Source organism: Anarrhichthys ocellatus, unplaced genomic scaffold (assembly GCF_004355925.1).
Source record: "Anarrhichthys ocellatus isolate YVR2014 unplaced genomic scaffold, GSC_Weel_1.0 scaffold22, whole genome shotgun sequence".
Classification (NCBI taxonomy): Eukaryota; Metazoa; Chordata; class Actinopteri; order Perciformes; family Anarhichadidae; genus Anarrhichthys; species Anarrhichthys ocellatus.
Window position 1 is genome coordinate 3,881,630 of NW_022280052.1, and position 20,292 is coordinate 3,901,921.

The following is a 20,292-nucleotide window of genomic DNA, read 5'->3' on the forward strand; positions in this document are numbered from 1 at the left end:
CTTTAACGCAGCTGAATGCAAATAACTGAATGAGGCTTTACATGACTGCCAACATCTTTAAAAGCATCAACATGATCTCATCTTGTGAAGTCGGGGCTAGAAGGAACTTTCCACTTACGAAATCATATAAACCTGTGATGGATTCGTTTAATAAGAAGCATGTATCACTACGATACTACGTCAGGGGAAATCAAATGTATAAGCCAAAGTTAGAGTGTGGCTCTTGTATTTCTTTAGAATGAAACAATGATTTGCTGGCAGTGTCAATATAAAAATGAGCGAAACTTTAAAAAAATGTCAAATCGCCCTTAGTTTCCCGTCTGACAATCTAACTGAAGATTTGGATAAATATTATGATAACTACCACCACAAATATATTTTAATACATCTTCTAGTTTCTGAAACCCTGAATTCCCATTTACAGGAAACAGCTGTTATTAAAACAAGGCTCAAGGCTGCCTCTGAGCAGAGCTGCGGACACAAAGCTGCGCCTCATGTAAGCTGAGAGCAGGAGGTTTAGGGATACGTGCAGGACGGCAGCCTGCATGCACAGACAATACGTGCACTGGATCACAAATCAGACACTCACAGTACAAACAAATGATGTAAATGTCCCGAGGCCGAGGCTATATCACGAATACAAACAAATGACAAGTATACTGGTTCAGTTGTCAATGTTAGGTTTAGTTTCATCATACTCTACTTTGTAACTGTGCAACAAGAAAATATAGCTCCTCTTTGTCCGTCTGGTTTCATCAGAGGTTGGGAAACATTCATGACTGCAGTTTCAAAATGTTAGTTGCCATTATGATTTAGTTTGACACCACAACAACAGCTTGTTTATCAGAGACTACAGTCAAACATTACCACACTGAGCGGTTTCTCTTCTCGACATTTGTTTTTTAGCTTCACTTGCAGCGTGGCTGTCTGTAAGTCCACCATGTTGGTCCACACTGAAATATCTCAACAACTAGTGGATGGGTTGGCATGAGATTTGGTTCAAACATTCATGGCTTAAAGAGGATGAATCCTAATGACTTTAGTGAATACACATCACATTTGTGGTTTTGAATGAAAGGTCTGCACCACTATTGGATACATTGTCATGTTCCCCTAATGATGAATTGTAATAACTTTATTATCGCTTGACTTTACGTCTTGCAACACCATCAGGCTAACATTTTAATTCCTCCAATATTAATAATATATTATGAACTTCGTTGTTTTAAGAAAATACATGTAGGAACAGATTTTCCCATCAGCCTCAGGTTTACTTTGTGTTTAGTACTAATTAGCAAATGTTAGCTTGCTAACATGCTAAACTAAGATGGCAAACATGGTAAATATTACACCTGCTAAACATTAGCATGTTAGCATAGTAACATGATGTTCAGCCTCGTGGAGCGGACATCGTGGCTGTAGATGCTTAGTTTAGTTATCATATTCAGATCTTTGTGAGTTCTTCATGTTGACATTTTGATTTTGATTCATTAGATTAGGGCTGTAATTACTGACTATTGTTAATTTTGCTATTGACAAATACTTTCTTGATTAATAGTTTGGTTTGTAAAATATGGAAATACAAAAATGGCCATCAGTTTCCCTAAAACGCAAGGTTTCGACCAACAGCCCAAAACTCAAAGATAATAAGTTTATCATCACAATAGACAGAGAAAAGGCAGATAGTTGTAGAATATTTGTAATTAACTTATTAACTAATCTTTTTAGTGCATCATAACTTCAAGAGTTTAAGAAATCCCTTTTAATCTGACCATTTATAATCTTCTCTTGTCTGAGTAAAATATTTCTTTAAAAACGCTTTTCTTATAAATCACAAGCAAAGCCATGGTTTTCCATAATGTACTGCATGTGTGTGTTTCAGTGTCTGGCATATCATGTGGCATCTGTACCTCATCAGTGAGCTACACCTCGTGCCTTGCGCCAACGTGAGTGATTGTTGGACTTCGTCGTCAGGACCGTGTGTGTAAAAAGGCCTGAGGGTTGAACTTTCCCCTACTTCTCACACTGACTCCTCCATCTTTAAATGTTCTCCAGCATTCCTGAATACTTCAAACTGAAGATGGGCAGCGACTCGCCTGCTTCACTCACTGAGATAAACAACAATATTGAGTATCAGTGGTTCATTTGTGGAGGCAAAAGAAACTAAATCTGACCATAACATCTTGTTGTTTAACATTCAACAAAACTATAACTATTGTGACTTTTTTTTTTTTTTTTTTTTTTTTAAATCAATCTGAATTTCCACATGAAATTTAAAATAATAAAAACTACACAGATATTTTGGTGTTAGGTTGAATCTTTTTGAGTGAACTGAAATATGGAAAACAGTAGATAAATATTGTTTTATTACAATCAGTGTGTTGGGGATGTTAAATGCATGCAAAACGTTAGATGTAATACTTCATATTCTATTTGCATTAATGAACAAATGAACGCCTGTGATATACAGGATAATTATGTTACATAGAATAACAACAATAAGCCAATTAATTGATAAGTCAGCCACTATTGAGTCATTTTTCAAGCAAAAATACCAAATATGTACTGTTCCAGGTTCTCAAATGTGAAGATTCTTGGTCTTAGATGATAATTTGGACTTGTTGTTCAGACAAAACAAGACAATAATGTCACCTTGTGATGTAATCTTTGCCTTTTCTGATATTTTATAGATGGTAAATCAGTTGTTAAAATAATCAGCAGATTAATCATTAATGAAAATTTGTTTAAAAGTTTCAGCCCTAAATAGAATATTTGAGTTATTTTATGGAAACTACAAAGCGCACAGCTAGAAAAAAAAAGACATTTTTTTAACTTTTGTCACAAACTAAAAACTAAAATCAGAAGCAGACTTTGGTAGAAAAGCGAGTGTTTAATCCGTAAGATTCAGACCTTTCATTGCATCATGATCCAAGTCTGCATAAGGGTGACTACTATGAAAGACTTTCCACGCCCCCAGTCTCCCGTCATCCCACCTCCAAGCTCCAAAAGCCAATCAGAAGAGCCCTCTGCTGCAGCACTGAGCTATAAAAATCTCTCAGTGCTGTTTAGAGACAGATATCAAAACCAGCTTTCATACTGAAACAGACTCTCAGCGGACACAAAGATGAATATGCCACAGCTTCTCATCCTCCTGTTGACCATTTTGGTGCACGCAGCAGTCGCTTTCCCCACAGACAGAAGAGCTCAGCCTGACAAACACGCCTCCTGGGATGACATGAACATTTTGGCTCACGGCCTCCTGCAGCTGGGCCAGGGTCTGAAGGAGCATGTGGACAAGAACAAAGCCCAGATGAGAGACGTCAACGCCAAACTGAAGGCCTTCAACCGCACGGTGGCTGAACTGGAGAGGAAGCAGCAGGAGCAAGATGAAGCTCTGAAGGCAAGAAGCAAAGAGGTGGAGGAGGAGAGGCAGAGGCTGGCGGCAGAGCTGGCTGAGGAGGTGAGGGTGAGGGTGGAGGAGGTGAAGACACAGAGCGAGGACATCCACACCAGGATGGACAGACTGGAGGAGAAGGTGGATGAGGTTCTCAAAGAGCCGACACTGGTCAGCAACAACAGCGATCGCACAGGAGTCTCATTTATCCAGGTGAGGAACAATAAATAGGAGCATTTCTGAAAACAAAATCCACTAGTGCTAGTTACAAAACACAATCCTACAGTAGTATGTGAACTTGTTTCCCATCGAAATACCTCCATGTCGGATGTTATTTGAAACAAAGCTGTACCCCTGAAAACACAATGACGCTGTGAAGCTGACCAGACATTGTATTTTTCCAGAGACTGGTAGCGGCTCAGAACAGACGCATTGACCAGCTGGTGGAGAAAATCAAGCAGCAACAAGACAAATTGGAGAAGCAGAGTCTGCACCTGCAAACACTGCAAACCAAGGTGAGCCTCGTAGGGTTTAAGCCAGGGAGAGAGAACAAAACTGTGACTTTTCAGCTGCAGGATGATCCCTCAAACCAAAAGAATTAACAAGATGATTGTCAGTGGTTAATTATGGTTTCTTTACCCTGCTCTGTGATCCTCCCAGGTTGCACACAAGAGAGTCAAATCACACCGACGGAGAGATGAAGAGACGGCACTGAGGGGAGAGACAGAAGAGCTGAGCAGAGACGCATCAGGTAAGAAAGTGATGGAGACAAAGTCGCTCTGAGGGGAAAGAAAAAAATGGAATGAGGGAGGATACTGAAAAGACTTTAACCAGCAGTTCAGCAAACGCTTTTCAGTTTGCAACCATTTGCAGAAAGAGAACACAGGAGCTATTCATTTATCCTGAAGTCACATAAGAACAACAACAAACATCACCTTTGCACCTGAATTTATAACACTTGAGTCGCTGACAGAGCAGTTCACATCGAGTCCAAAGATCAGGAGAAAAAGAGGACAGCAGCTGTTAAACACACCTGTACTGTATGTTTGTAGGACACGGAAAGCCAGATTCATCAACAACGTTTTACAGATTTACTGATTTGAATGTCCAAAATCAAACCTGAGCCCAACAGACTGGCTCTGATGCCTCAGCCTGAACGAACACCTCAATCATCTGATCGGTTTTCTGTCTTCTGGTTTTTCCTCAGGTTTGGCCAGAGACTGTCACGATCTGTTTGTACGAGGCCAGCGAGCCAGCGGCATCTACAAAATCCAACCACAGAGCTCCCGGCCCTTCAACGTCCTCTGTGAAATGACTTCAGGTGAGAATCATAAAGCAGTCTCAAAAAAACACTCCAGAGTTTCCCCACTAAGAGGAGAAATTTTAGTTCAAAAGGTTGCACAGCGATACATGATCCCTAAGAAATTTAAACAGCTTTTACATTTTTCTATTTCCACTACAGCGTCAATACAATACAAAGTGAAGTATTTTTGTGTGCTAAGCCTCTTTAGCTCAATCTTTTCTCTCTCTCTGCAGAAGGTGGATGGACCGTGATCCAGAAACGTCAAGATGGATCCAACAACTTCAACCAGCTGTGGGAAAGCTATAAGAAAGGCTTTGGCAACCTGAATGGTAAGAAACTTGTCTCAAAGAAGTTCTTAAAATATCACTAAACCTCAGTGAAAATGTAAAATTAATCTCAACATTTCTCCTCCAGGCGAGTTTTGGTTGGGCTTGGAGAACATCCACTCGCTCTCCAAACAAGGCCAGTACGTCCTGCAGGTGGAGCTCTCTGATTGGGCGGGAGAGCAGCAGCAGCGGGAGGCTCGTTATCGATTCCAACTTGAAGGAGAAGAGAAGAAGTTTGCTCTCCACCTGGAGCAGACGTCTTCATCTGGGGCTCAGGAGAACATGACAACCGCAGAATCCGGTCTTCCTTTTTCCACCGCCGACAGAGACAACGACCTCGCTGCAGATGTAAACTGTGCTGAACTGCTCTCAGGTACGAAACCTCAACACATTCAAACTGTCTGGAGTGGCTTAATACCACGAATAATCAGAACGAAACAAAAATGTTGCTATAAAAATGCTCTTCTTGTGTTGCAGGTGGTTGGTGGTTCAGTAGTTGCGGCGAGTCAAACCTCAATGGCAGATATCCCAGAAGGCCGAGCGTGCTCAGACGGCAGCGGTCCAGAAGACAAGAGATGTTCTGGTCGTCCACAAAGGGACAAAGCCACTCTGTGAAGGCCACGCTTCTGAAGATCGCACCCGCCACAATAAAACAATAAGCAGATCAGTCTGCCTGAAACAGCAGAGGACCAAAGAAAACACGACTCTATTTAATACTAATTAATGATCTCTCCGAACAGGATCATCACATATTTCTATGCTGTGCCATACGATCAATAAGTGTCACAGTGGACATGTTCAGTCATATTGACAGTTGTTTATTCCCTTTATAAGGGCTTCTTGAGCTTTTTTTGTAATACTTACTGCATGTGTTTTCAGTAGTTCTACAGTTTATTATCTACATCATTTATACAACATTTTATATTTCATTTATATGAAGTGGATGAGAATAAAGTTTTTTGAAAGTTTAATAAGTCTTGGTTCTTTCTTCTTGCTTGAAGGCATAACAGCAAACTTCTTCTCAATAAAATGAAAAACCATACAAAGAAACATTTTACACTTCAAGTTCTTCAAATGACCGTCTACGTACATGTATGAGTTACGCATTTCATAATGAGTCTATATAAAAAGGTCAAAATAAACCACAAACTGTACATGATTATATTGAAAACAATGCCTCTTACTGGAGAATCCTACATCTGTGGGGTGATGTAAATAAACACAAATGTAAATGAGCCGTTTGTAGATGGTTAACATGAGTCGCTTGAAATCTGATTTTGAATGAATGCTCTTCAGGGCATTCTTTATTACGTTACAATATTTGGCACATTGTGATGTTTGTTTAACATATTGGACAAAGGGGTTGAAAATAGTTTCTTTTAAACTACTGCTCCCTGCTGGGGAAATGAGAAAGACCACCGATGTGTTCAATTAAGAGACAGAAAGCTCACAAGTGTATTTTGTATCAGGATGAGATTAATGGAACAGTCGATCTCTCTCTAAATATGTTTCTTAAGAGGATTTTCTCACTTTGTTATTAATGTGAAATGGCTTGCTGGGCCTGTGTTTTACTTCTGTGCAATTTCTTATTTATATAGAAATAAGTCTTCTTGCTGCATTAGGGTGATTCGTATTTTTTGATTTGGAGTTAGTCATTTTGACTTTTGTCCATGTTGACCAGAGTTGTGCTCATAAGCCCCGTGAATGTATCCATTCCGTTCATGAATCTAACATTTCATTGAGTTTGGTGTAATTGGTTTATGTTGTCATTTTCATCTCCTTTCCCCTAAACTCAAACATCAGAAGGCCTCACACTGTTTATCTACCAACTGCCTGAACCGTCAGAGGAATCTTCAGATATTTTACCAAAAAAAATTACGTTTAAAATACTTTAAAAAAAACAAAAAACGTTTACTTTTCATTTGGTGACAAGACTTTTGGGGGGGAAAAGAAAAAAAAAAAAAAAGTCCACTTCAGTTTATTTCTACATTATCTGAGTACATTTAACCATGAACAGGTGACGGTAGCTCATCTGACAGATGTTCATCAGACACATGCGTAACAAGGCATTTTATTGTCGTAGGTCCTCAGACAGATTCCCTGATTTAAACTATACGAGCAAGGCACCTCAGACTGCTAACAGTTGTGTCATACATCATCTCATAGGTCAGTTTGTTGGCACCAAGGTAAATATATGTAATATGTGCAAAATTCCTCAGCAGCAGCAGAAGAAAAAGAAGCTCCCCACAGAATTTAAGCAAGCGAGTGAGCGAGTGAAACAGCAACAGGTCGCTACATAGTTCCACCTTTTATGAATGCATAATAATTCATACAAATATGGTTTAACACTAAGCAAAAAAACAAATGTGGCATGTGATTTTTTTTCTGGTCGATCTGGCAAAGTGTGGCACAGCACATAAGAAGTATTTTATGATAGCACGTGAGGGCACAGAGTATACGACAAGGGGGCTTGAGAGCTTGTATACTCTTATAGAGCTCTACGTTTGCTAACATCACTCCAGTGTTTATTCACAGACACAGGACGACGATCATCAGTCGGCTCCCAGAAAAACGTGAAAGGTGAGAGTTCAATAAAAAAAAAGGAATTGTAAGAAAAAGAGACAGTAAAACAGAGCTGCTGGTCCACTTCTGTACTTGTTGCATTGCTGACAAAGTTCTGTCTAAACATCAATTAAGTTTTTTATAGACCCCGTTTGTTCAGGAGCAATCCAGCAGATTTCCCTACACTGTAAAATAGAGTTTAGACTCCACGACTTCTTTCTCAGGGAGTGACTCATTCATGGTGATGCTTCTAAAAACTGTAAATTAATCTCGTCATTTATTGATGCTAAAATGCTTCAGCACCGTTAAGACTGACGACACAACTCTTGAGGTGTGATGAGGTATGGCATAGCTTGCAGTCAGCGTAATATCATAAAATCGAGAGAAAGGAGAAGAAGATGCAGGTTTAAATAAATGGAAGAAAGGGAAAGAGGAGACAAGGAGAGGAGGTTAAGGTCAGTGTGTAGCGAGGCTTATCAGAGGTTCTGCTGGAGGAAGTGCAGCAGTGTAATCTCGTAATGTTCTCCGGACTCTGGACATCGGATGCTGTGTCGCTCGTTGGGGTAAATCTGGAAAAACAGAAACAAAAAAACCCCACATCCAATAATCAAGGATCAGCAATTTCTTAACTTTTGCGAAGCCTATCTTAGTTTGAAATACTGGAAAAACTGGAGAAGCTTCCAGCTGCTGTCTTGTTTTAGTTCATTAAAGAACGAAGAGACACAAGGACGAACAAGACGCGACATAACAGGTTGTCCTTCACATCTTTTCTGCTAAACTCACTTAAATGTGCTTTGTAATGTGTTGTGGGATGAAGGCAAAAGGCATTGGCTCATGACAAAGTTGTTCTTTGTACAAGTGTTGCTGGAGTTTCGGCCTCCTTAGACTTTATTAAAAACAATAGATTCGGACTCGGTTGCAGATCTTTCTCACAGACTCCACTAAAGTCAGTATGAATAAGTGAACCCTCTTACCTGCAGGTTGTAAGGCTTTCCTGCCCGGATGAGCTGAGACACCAAGAAGTTAGTGTGAAAAAAGTGCACATTCTCATCTAGGAACCCGTGCAGGATCAGCAGTCGGTTGGGCCTTTGTTTGACAGAGAGACGCAACTCTTAGTTTCTTTGCTATTGTTCACATATAAACATGTAGGATGAATTAAACTGATACCAACAGGAATACAGAAACTAAATCAAATTGTGCACTTTGACGTCTACTTCTAACTTCAACCTACAAATGATCAACAATCTGTGTTATTTTGTGACATTAACTGTAAAAACCAGCCTTGTTGGACAAAGGTGGCGGCTGACAGAAGGTGCCGTATAACATGATGTAATAATAGGACTGCTCTCACTCATTGGGGAGTTTGTCGACGTGCAGGGCGACAGAACAAGCCTCGTATCCCTTCTGGTTTTTCTCAGGTGTGTCCAAATATCGCTCTGTGTAACCGGTGTCATAGGCCATCCACAACGTCACTGGAGCTCCCGCAATGGCAACCTGAAAAAAAACACAAACAGGAAGTCAAACAGAAGAAGTGTAAAATCTAATTGAATCATGACCTCAAAACTGAAAGTGAAATTGAATAATGGATTGGGAGAATTATGACACCCCTAGTCCACTGAAAGTGCTCGTGTTCGCCATGTCGGGCTGATTGGAAGAGTCTGATATTATGGAAAGAGTCTCGCTCAAGGAGGAGTCTCATTCTGAAAGCTCGCAGAACTTGGTATTTCTCTGTAGGGTCCTTTCCATTATGTTGTCAAACGCAAACAAGCACTTTTAGTGGAAGTAACGTGATATTGGTGCTACTCACTTGACCTCGCAGATTTTTTTGTAGCTGCCGGTACAACAGTACCCCTCAATACTGGATATTTAAAAAAAAAAAGAAAAAGGTCCCTATAGGTCCCTTAGACCAAAAAACATGGACAATAGGGTCCAAGTTAGCCTTTAAGTCTCATACTCACTTACTGCACAACCTTTAGCATGATGAGAGAGTAAACGTTAGTGGCATTCACCTTGAAGATGTCCGGTTTGTGGATGAGGCCCATTAGGGAGAGGAAGCCTCCGTATGACCAGCCATGGATGGCAACACGACTCAGGTCCACAAACTTGTACTTTTCAGCCACGTAGTGTAAACCCTCCACCTGGTCGTCAATCTCCACCTGACCCTGATTGGAGGAGAACAGATCGGTCACTCACCGGGCATTACAATACACACATTTACTTCTACTACAAGTTTAAAAAGGGCTAAAACAAATAAACTGTAAATAAAATAAAGTGACTTAATCTCACATTTACATTATATGTGACTTCTAACAACATAACTACAAGCTGCATATGTTATCATATAGTAACGTGGTCATAAAACACCAACTGTCATTATCAGTAAATAACTACATTTCTTCTCTAAATACTTCTTTAAGAGTAAAACATGTAAATAAAACACTCTGTTCCTTCCCCTGCATGAGTCTTTAATGTGTTAACTACCATTTTGTCCTTCACAGCTCCTTCAAACTTGAGTCCGCGCTGACAGGAGCCTCGTCCATCGATGACCAGCACAGCGTAGCCCAGAGAAGCCAGCGTGCTCAGACGCAGGTACTTCACTCCTTTATAAGAGTTATTCACTAACTGGACCTGGAAGAAAGAAAACAAACAAACATGGTTACAGCAAAAAAAAAACGAGGATGATGATATGATGAGAGAAATATTGCATTTTACCATTAAAATGTAATTGAAGTATCAAAAGTAAACCTCTAAGTGTGCATGACATGACTCTACTGTGACAGTGGGGGAGATCAAACCTGCGGGCCACCGTAAACAAAGACGACAGTTGGATGCTTCCTGCCGGGGACCAGGTGGTGTGGTTTGTACAACATGCCGTACAGCTCGAAGCCCGACTGCCCCGTGAAGCTAAAGATCTCTGGAGGAGTGGAGTCGGAAGGAAAACCTGGAAATATACACAAGTCTGAACATTAACTTGGTTTAAATCGGTGGATACGAGTGTAATCTCAAACCGGTGATAGGGGATAAGAAACTGTCACAGCTGCCACACAATATTTTATATGTTGTAAACAAACTGTTTTTAGTACCAGAGGACTCCATCATGCTCGCCCAAAACTGAGGCTCTTTGTGCAGCGGGTCGTCGTCTGAGCCCTGCAGCTTGTAGACGTGCACACAGGGTGCTGTGGTCAAGCTGCTGTAATGGCTGACGAACATGTCAAAGGTCTGTATGGAAAAAAGAAAATAAATCACACAAAACAAGGTTAAACTGCATCCCTTATAATTTATATGTCTGCTGACACCTGAATACAGGATCACAAATTGACATCGTTTTAGTTTTTCTTAATTAAGGTTATGCTCATGGTATTTTCAAAGCCGATGCCAATACATTTATTTTGAGGGTGCTAATGGGTGATATTTTGTGCCAAATTTATAAATAATGTTATAATATGATTGTGTCAGAAACAGGAGTGAAATAGCCTCTGAACACTTTTAACACACAAGGAATTAACAAATAAAAGTACAGTTTTATGTCTGTTTGAGGTTCGTAGAAATTAACATTCTAGTTAATTGCGGATGTGTTGTCCATGAGGGTGCATGGGCTGTGTGGCGGGTGTATGATTTATGTGTATTTGAATGAGGTTGGAGTTGGTCCAGGCATCACTGATGGTACATACCTGGCTCACTGAGCAGCTGTGGGAGAAGCCGGATTTGGTGAGTCGGACGATTTCAGCCGGCGAGTCGTAGCTCACAACATAGAGGTGATGCTCCAGAGGAGAGTCTTTGGTTCCCTGAAAGTAAACCAGCTTTGCTGCCTCGTCCACCCAAATCTGAGGACTTGATGAACGCTGAAAAAAACAAACAAAAAAAAAAAAAAAAACACAGAGCTAGAAACAGTATTTGTCTGTTTTGTAAAGAAACAAACAAGAAAAGAAAAAAAATCAACATCCTGTTTTGAAGTAGTGCTTTTTCATTAGTTTGCTGTAGTTACAGTACATAGCTGTTCTTTACTACCTGCAACTGACAACTACATAAAACTACTCTTGTTGTTTTTGTGAAATTTCCAAATTATTAAGGCCTCATAAAAATATAATTTATTTAACATCTTGATGCAGGAGACCCGAAGAACGAACCCTAGAACCGTTAACTCTGCTCATGTCATACATACTGCACATCAAGCAGAGCATCTCAAATGTTATGTGAAACTCAGTGTTCTGATGAGAAGGTGGTTCACTTGTGCTGCTCTGGAACGGATGCAGTTAAACGTCAGCCACCTTGAACAGATATGTGGGCGGGGCTTTACCTTCGATCCGTGATTGGCCAGCACCTCCCACTCCCCGCAGGTTATGGTGACCTCCTCTTTGACTGGACACTTGAAATCATCTGGTGAGAGAAGACAGGTGCATCAACGGACTTGTTTTACAACAAAGGAATCGTTACATTACTTTTATCAATATCACAGTACTGAGCCAGCACCTCTCAAGAGTAAGAAATTACCTTTTAATGAATGCTGACGCAGGCATGTGTACAATTCTTGTGCTACTGGATAGAAGTGCTGCCTGTGACACAATTGATCCCGACATGTATATGGTCCCTTTGTGCGATGTCATCCATAGACATGGTATCTCTTTTCATTGTTATGCAGATGACACATTTGTTTTAGGACTGATTTAAGATCTTGTTGATACATTTGAAGGCTCCAGAATATATTTTTGACCTTTAATCTCATTGCTTGTGGTGCCTCATGGAAACACAGATATGTTGAAATGAGTCAATGAGTTCAGGATTGGTTTATAATAATAAAACCAAAACTGAAATAAGTCCGCAAAACAAAAACTACAACAGACAACCGATTACTCAAGATTACACTGAAACGAAACGGGCAAAAATGAGACCAACAGAATAGAAAGTCTGAAACGTTGTGGCTCATATATTTGAAAACCAAATCAAAATGTTTTCCCCAAACTGATTGAATAAATTGGGCTTTTGGAGTTAATAAGTTGGTATGGTATCGTGTGGTTGGGTTAAATTATAGACCAAAACTACAAGGTGTTGTTTTTTCACAAAAAACTATAAATATTAATTAATACATGCTCGTCACTAAAGTCAAATGAAGTAAAGATACCTTCTAGGGGGACAGTTTGTCTGGTGCACCTGAACTGTGAATGTGCTTGTGGAAGGCGTTACCTTCAGAGTGCACGTATCCTGTGGCCCAGTTGTAGCTGCCCTGCTGTAACACTGAGGTGATCTTATACAGGTGACAGAAACCGGTTTTTGATTCATTTACTGCTATGAAGCTGATCTCATCATCGCTGGTTTGGATGAACGGGTGGAAGATGTCGTGCACCTGAAAGACAAATCATGATGTGTTTTTTTCCACTGAAGACTGCACTATTTTTGCAAGATTTTAGAACGATGTGGTGCTGGGCCTCACGTTGATCCAGGTGTCGCTGGTCTCCTGGTAGATGATGAAGGGATGGACGGTGTCTCCGAGGGCCTCTAGGCTCTCCTGCCTGTTGGCTCCCTCCTGATGTGCAGGGATGAAGAGCGCTGGAGGCAGCAGGACCAACTGGAGACGCTGCTGCCGTCGCTCCATCATGACCGCCCACGCACTGACACACAGAAAGAGGAAGAGCTGTGAGGCACGTGCAGCATAGGGACTCCATGTTACTACATTTTTTCTTTTGGAGCATGGCAAAGTTTAAAGACTACGAGTGGTGGTTTTAAAGTTGTGTTTTCTAGGTTTTGGAGAGAGACAAAAAAAAAAAAAAAAAAAACATACTATCTGCCGTCTTTTGTCCATCCGGCTCTGGTGATATATTCAGCACTAGGGAACAGGCTGGTGAAGGGAACAGGCAGCTCCTTCTCCTGCGTGCTGACAATCTGAGGGAGAAAAAACAAGAAGCTGGCATTTGAACTTCTCTCTGATGAACTTTCTGGTAAACTATGTTTTATGGCACTGAACAAGCACTTACTTTGCCAAGACTGTCTGTCCGGATTTCTGCTATTTTGAGATTGATCTCCGGATTCTTGCTGCCTGAACACAAAACAAAACTGAGTTGCGTATCAACATAAAAATCCACACGATACCTTTCTGCTATAACTCTAGACTTCTGTTAATAAGTCATGCTATATTGAATGAGCTACACAACATACATGCACAGAGTTTTAAAAAGTACCCCGTGGAGTTTTTGACCTGTAGCTCTCTAGAGCAGTTTTCTTAACATACTAAGACACCAGCACTTCACCAAAGTCAAGAAAACTCCAAGAGCATCCTTAAAAAAAATTGCCTGCTGCATTTTTCTTTTTATCATACAAAACCAGGAAACAACAAATGCAAAATGTATAAATCAAAAGCTGTGTGTGTGTGTGTGTAGTGTACCTGCGCGTGGGTATCTGTAGACGTCGGTCTTACGCTCTTCCAAAGCCGGAGATGGAACATGGATGATCTCAACTTCAGACTCGTCCACTTCCTCGTAAAGAATCTGTAGAGTCTTACCACCATCTGATTCTGAACCAGAGAGAAACCAGTAAAAACAGTAAAGGACGGTTTTGTTTACAGGACTAAACTGCCAGCCGGTAGGTATCGGAATCATTTGAAAACGTAACACAGGTGAAGTCTCATATGAATAAACTTGTGTTATTTAAGTATCGAATAATAATAATCCATCTTCATTTGATTGCATCCTTGCTAAGAAAACTGCGACAGCAATCTATGCCTGTACTTCTCGCTCACCTTCACGAGCAGCTGGTGACCACCAGTATCCAGTGAAACGGTCAAACTCTTCCTGCGTGACAAAAGTGGCAACACCGGCAGATTTGGGGTCGTCTTTTGGGTTATCAATGCCTAAGAGAAAAATAAAACGATGTGTGAAAACTTCAAAGCACCAGGTAAGACTCTCCAGCAACACCCGACTGTCTCCATCCTGACCTTTGTGGCAGAAGGTGAGCCTCCTCTCTTCCCCCGTCTCAATGCTGGTCACCCAAATGTCATTGTTGTTGATGAAGCCAATGAAGTTGGGGTCCCCGGGGCAGATCTTGGGGTCCATGCGTGTGCCTGAACTCTGGCTCTTAATTTCAACAGGCTCCATGGGAGAAGTCTGCACAGACGGAGAGGTTGAAAGACATCTGAGGTCACAGCTGCTGTAGTTGCACACTTTGTCATTAACAGACGGAAAAGATGTAAAAAAAAAAAAAAAAAATCAGACCAAGACGAGGATGTTTCAAACCAACAGTGATATTTCAGAGTGCAAAAAAATATGACCACATATCAGATAGGCTAGGGCGCTATCTAATTGTTCATACATTTCACTGAGGTATATGGTAGATGAAAGAAATTGTCTAAAAAACTAAATTCTGTGTCGAATTAGCCTTTTTAGACATGTCTTGCTGGGTTTAAATACTTATGGAACATAGAATAGATAGGAAAGAGAATGACACTTTCTTTTTTTACGAGTCCTGTAATGTTATACCAACTACTCGCAGTCGCCATCTTTCTCAGCTCAGCTGCCTGTTTAACCAGTAGAGACCGACCTCTAGTGGTGCCAGCTGTGATCATGAATACATCACCTCAATGCAGCTTCTCCATATTATAGAAAGAGGAGGCCCCGCATTTTTGACTATGTGGAAGATCATACCGTCGGGATTTCTAAACACCCCTGGTACATTGTAATACCTCGATACCGTCCAAGCCTAATATCAGACTGGTATTGTTTTTAATATAATGCCACTTTTCTGTAAAAACATGTCTATCCGAATTAGGTGATTTTTGGATCAAGTTTTACCTATTCAGGTTGAGAACATTCTCCCACTTCTTCAGCAAAATATGCAAATTCAAATATTAGAAAAATACTTAACCTCACAGCAGAAAACAAAAATGATAAAGATCCCCTATTTTTGGTTAAGAAAGAATTCTGACTAAAGCTGAAGCAATTTTCTGACATTTCATGGAAATAAAAAGATGTTTTAACAATGAAAATAACAGCTGGTTGCTGTTCCGAATTGTGTCTATGTGGTGTAAAAACTGAGGGGGAATTCTACAGTTGAAAAATAAACGTATCAGTGCTCCCTAGTGGACAAACTGTGTAATAATGAAACCCTGTTTCCAAATGACCTCAACCATATCTTTGCCATTTCTGTGATGTCACTACTTGCATATGACAAATATGCCAAAACAGATACATCTGTTCAAGCTAATAGACCTTGATATTGTCCTTTTAAGCCTTCTTAGTCATACTGAAAGTCTTGCTTTATTATCCTTTAACTCACAGTGAAGCTGTTGTTTCCGCCGTCACGGCAATAGTACAGATTGCTGTTGGCCTGGAACAGGAAGAGGCCGCTGGGTCGGTGGTAATCATAGGAGGTGATGCCAGACACCCCCAAGCGTTTCCTCTCTCGCAGCAGCTCCTCCTCCCGCGAGAAGCCCCCGTGGTGAGGGCTGGCCTGAGGTCAGGGGTGACAGGAGGACACACAATGTGACAATTCTGGCCCGAGCGAGGTCAAAGTCGAAGATGGCATGGAAAACAAACAGACGGTAAGAAAACATTACCAGACTTAATTTAAGAGAGAAATGCTATGTACCAATCAATAGAACCTCTCATCTGCTCTCTCTTCAGCAAAAACAACTTCCATTTATGAAATCAAGTGGTGGAGATTATTTAGTCTTTAGGGGAAGATTTACAACAGTAGTTTTAAGCGCCATGAGGAAAGACGCTCTTATGAAAAGGAGTGGTTCATAATCATACTCTCAACAATAATCCTCGTTTAAATCTGGTTCGGATAGTCACATTAAAGTGTCAGAGTGGGCTAAAAATCCTTCTCACCTGAAAGCGATCCAGCATCTTTTTCCATGACAAAACCAATAGAGCCTCTTTGCGGATCTTCTTGGGAATGTCTGAGTAGAGCAAAGCGTTGTCCCTGCTGGCGTAAGGCATTCCTGTGAGAGCAGAGACGCTTAGTCAACAACCGAGCGACCATGTGTACGGGTCCTACGAGAATCTCTGGAAATGCTATCACACGCTACATCTAACTGATTGAGAGCAAAATGGTGTTCCTGTACGAGTTATCTGCCTGAAGATGAATACATATTCCAACAAACTGTGACAGGTTCCAGCTTTCAGGTACCCGAGCTCACCAAGGTAGTACATGCGGTGGGAGTGCGGACTCATCTCGTCCTTCTGGATGAACTGGAAGTCGTGTGGCGCCTTGTTGATGACCACGCCCGTGTTCTTGCGGCTGTTGTGGATGATCTTCCGCAGGCCGTCCCACGTGTGCTTCTCCACCTGGAACTGGGTGGGATTCACATCCTCCATCTCCACCACCTCTGTGCTGTCCGAGAGCTCGTCCACCCCGGTCATGCCTGCAAGTGCGTGCCTGATGCTGTGGAAGGAGCTCGGACTAATCAGATACAGCTACAGTAAATCACAACGGGGAAGTAACACTACAAACATGTGTATATCTCTGATTGAGGACGGTATATTTTACCTAACGAAATGAGACGTTCTGACAGAAAACAGCCTATGTATTGGTCTACTAATCATATAATGTAGGTGTTGGACAATGTGGTCAAAACATATTAAAATAAATCTTTTAATGTCACTTGCCAAGCTAGCAGCGCGGCACTATGGATGATCTGTTGAATAGTGTTTGACTGATTAAGCGTTTTGGCCGAGCGTGGCCACTCCAGCCATAAATGTGTGACAGACTTTGAATTACACTTTTCAATGTAGACTACATCAGAGATTATGTTGTCAGAAAACAATTCCCGACTCCACAAAAACCTTTCGAGCGATTTGGCGTTCTCTCTTCCAAATAATCCAGCAATGCAACAATCCAATTGCACACTTTAGGGTCCTCCTCAACCCGGGAACACGCCCCAACATAATGGTTTGTAAGAGTGGCTTTTAACAATGAGACGGGACATGCAACATAAGTAACAGAAGCTCTGCGAGGAGAGAGAGGCAGCGGGGGAAAAAAAACAGTGTGTCGATAAATTAAGGGTTTATTTCAACACACATGTACTGCCCCGACGGAAAAGAGATGTTCAAATTATAACATTATCATGATGTGTTCAATGGAAGTCTTGTAAAATGTAGTTTTTGCCGTTGTTTGAAGGATACGTTTTCACAGCAATATATAACACATAGAGATGGAATTATGACCTGTTTACCTTCCTAACACTAGCTCTAAGCTGCTTTTAATACATCATCAAATCTACCCATGTCAATATCTGACATGAGTAGATTTGATGGTTTACACTGACTTCAGGACAGTCGAGGGAGAAACAAAGTTAGTCTGGTGCTTTGCTGTAAATTATAGTTCTAAGAAAGAAAATCGGCTTATTGGTTGGTCCACAAACTTAAAAAAACCTAAACGGAATCAGCCAAGAAAATTGCAATCTGTGCACCTCTGCAAGTTTTTTTTAATGAAATCAAAATTTAGGAAATTAAAAACAAATAAACATGGTTCTGACAGCTGTGGGGTTGATTGTCCCCTACCTTTCCTGGCCGTCTTCTGTTTTGTCTTCAGTTTTCAGCCTCTTTGCTCTGTGCATGAACCGTTCAACGACCCAGGACAAGCACTGACACCCTGTGGGAAACCAGGTGAACACGTAAGAAGTGAAGATGTCAAACAGATAACACAAATTACACATCGTTGCATGGCAGCACCTGCTCCTGCTGACAAACAGATCATTTTAACAGTGAAAACCTAGACGATGCCTTGAGCTAAGCTCCTATGATGTACACAGTGAATCTTGTTACTGAAGTGAGGGCCCTGGAGGTCTCTGTGCTGCTTCATCGTGGAGCTGCCACTCTTCAGCCGACCACACTCACAGCTGTGCGTTCCCGATATGCGGTCTCATTGAGTGCGACTCAGCTGCACGGTGCTCACACTTCAACGTCTGTGTCATAACTGTGGCAAATGTTACACTGTCCCTCCACATTTTACTGTAGGCCGGTCCGTTGGCCTGGGCCTGGAATGCAAATTCTTCACAAGTTCATTCCCAGAAAACACAACAGCCGGTCCCTTCAACCAAATCATGTCTGACAGAGAAACAAATACAGTATTTGTACATTTGACGTGACTTGATTAGAGTGAATGATACAAGGAAACATTCTTCATTCTCCCTAATATACAACCACCTCTTATCACGTGACTGAAGATCCAGGTGACGTGACAACTGTTGATGAAGGCTGTGAGATGGTTTAATGCTCCACATAAATCTACTGAATGGGTTTCAATCTTTTAAAGCAAATTACTAAAAAAAGATGATTTTTCTCAATTGTATTCTACTTCATGGTAGTCATCTCTTTAAGATATAAATTATATTTTAATGTGTTTAGATTTATTAAAAAACGCTTTGGATTGTCTTTGTGACCATTGACTCTGTTCAGCCTGAAAGATGAGGCCATGAATAAATATTAGAGAATAACCAGTGAGATACTAATTATTCTCGATTGTTTTCCCACGTAGTTTTGTTTTGTAAACACAACTGTGTGGGCTTTTTCAGAGAAACAGCAAACAGTGTTTTAATCGAAAGCAAAAATAAACTTCAAAGGGATAAAGGCTGAATCACTGTTGATAACGTCTCAATGTATTCTCCCCGTCTGTGCCACATATAGACACCTCACTATTTAAACATGTAACCTTATATCTCTGGCATCATCGTCTCAGCTTGTATGTTTTTAAGCATCCATGTTAAATCATCAATTTTGTGACAATAAAGTTTCGTTTTTTGACACATCCGCTAACGTTAAAGATGCTAAAATCCACACAGCTTCTGACCACACGCGCACACACACACAGTGTGTCGTCCCCATCCAACATGACCATAATTAAGCTATAACTGACATCCTGTTAACCTTATAGCTCTACGTCGCTTGGAGCTAGCCAGTTAGCCGCCCATTACCGCTAAACAGGCTAACGTACCAAAACAGGAACACATCTAAACAGACAACATTCATTCCTTTGTAGCTTACACTTTCTGCCCCAAAACCTCGAAAGCTGTTCTCTTTCTGTCGAAGTAGCATCCGTATAAATACAACGGTCCGGATCTAAATAAATTACAGATTTCAACTAACGATACTTTCCAAAGAGATGGTAGCTTAATGCTAATATGCGTACAACGCGGAAATAGCTCGAGAAATGACGATTACGACCTGTGACCCGGATGTTGTATTCCGTTACACTACAGTGTAGAAACAGCTTCTTTTTTTTTTTTTTACATCAGAAATAACCCAAATAAAAGTCTGTGGGAATAAAAAACATATTAATTAATTAATTAATCTCTGGTCCTTTTTTAAAACAACACCTGAATACTGGTGGGACTCAGTTTGTTTAAACCGTAATTGAATCTCAGAAAAGATACCAATGACTCCTATTTTAGCGTAAAGGCAGCAACTAATGATTTATTTCATTACTGATTAATGTGACAATTATTTTCTCTAATAAATAAATCGTTTAGTCTTTTTTTTTTTTTTAAATGTTAAATGTCCATCGCAGTTTTTATGAGCAAATGTCTGGTTTTCTTTGATCATCAGTCCACTTAGAGACACTTAATTTACAATATATTACACAGAAAAGCAGCATATAGTAAAATTGGAGATGCAGGATCCACTACATTTTTTGTTGGTGTCATTTTGCTTGAAAACCACTCTTCCAAACAATGAATCATTCAATAGATGACGATTAATTTCCTATTAATCTACTAATTG

The 20,292-nt window shown here is 40.7% G+C and overlaps 2 protein-coding genes across 4 annotated transcripts; one reads left to right on the plus strand and one right to left on the minus strand.

Annotated features, from left to right (window-relative positions):
* The first annotated feature begins 3,012 nt into the window (after positions 1-3,012).
* LOC116390126 (angiopoietin-related protein 4-like) lies at positions 3,013-5,994 on the plus strand. 2 transcript variants are annotated; one of them, XM_031859455.1, is made up of 7 exons: positions 3,037-3,607; positions 3,799-3,909; positions 4,055-4,145; positions 4,602-4,715; positions 4,931-5,026; positions 5,112-5,396; positions 5,501-5,994. In XM_031859455.1, the coding sequence occupies exons 1-7, from the start codon at positions 3,125-3,127 to the stop codon at positions 5,680-5,682; spliced, it is 1,362 nt and encodes a 453-aa protein (XP_031715315.1). In that variant the 5' UTR covers positions 3,037-3,124; the 3' UTR covers positions 5,683-5,994. The 2 variants fall into 2 exon arrangements, with proteins under 2 accessions (XP_031715314.1, XP_031715315.1); XM_031859454.1 differs by having other exon boundaries at positions 3,013-3,607; positions 5,112-5,994.
* Positions 3,492-20,290, minus strand: LOC116390125 (dipeptidyl peptidase 9-like). Of its 2 annotated transcripts, XM_031859453.1 has the most exons (21): positions 19,558-20,290; positions 18,076-18,166; positions 16,713-16,957; positions 16,402-16,514; positions 15,848-16,021; positions 14,511-14,679; positions 14,316-14,426; positions 13,962-14,090; positions 13,555-13,616; positions 13,362-13,462; positions 13,014-13,191; positions 12,767-12,926; positions 11,883-11,962; positions 11,257-11,427; positions 10,669-10,804; positions 10,381-10,526; positions 10,067-10,213; positions 9,595-9,747; positions 8,937-9,079; positions 8,560-8,671; positions 3,492-8,154 (listed from the first exon to the last, which is right to left on the minus strand). In XM_031859453.1, exons 2-21 carry the CDS (start codon positions 18,129-18,131, stop codon positions 8,062-8,064), a joined length of 2,679 nt encoding a protein of 892 aa, XP_031715313.1. In that variant the 5' UTR covers positions 18,132-18,166; positions 19,558-20,290; the 3' UTR covers positions 3,492-8,061. The 2 variants fall into 2 exon arrangements, with proteins under 2 accessions (XP_031715313.1, XP_031715311.1); XM_031859451.1 differs by lacking the exon at positions 19,558-20,290 and having other exon boundaries at positions 18,076-19,302.
* Positions 20,291-20,292: the final 2 nt, after the last annotated feature.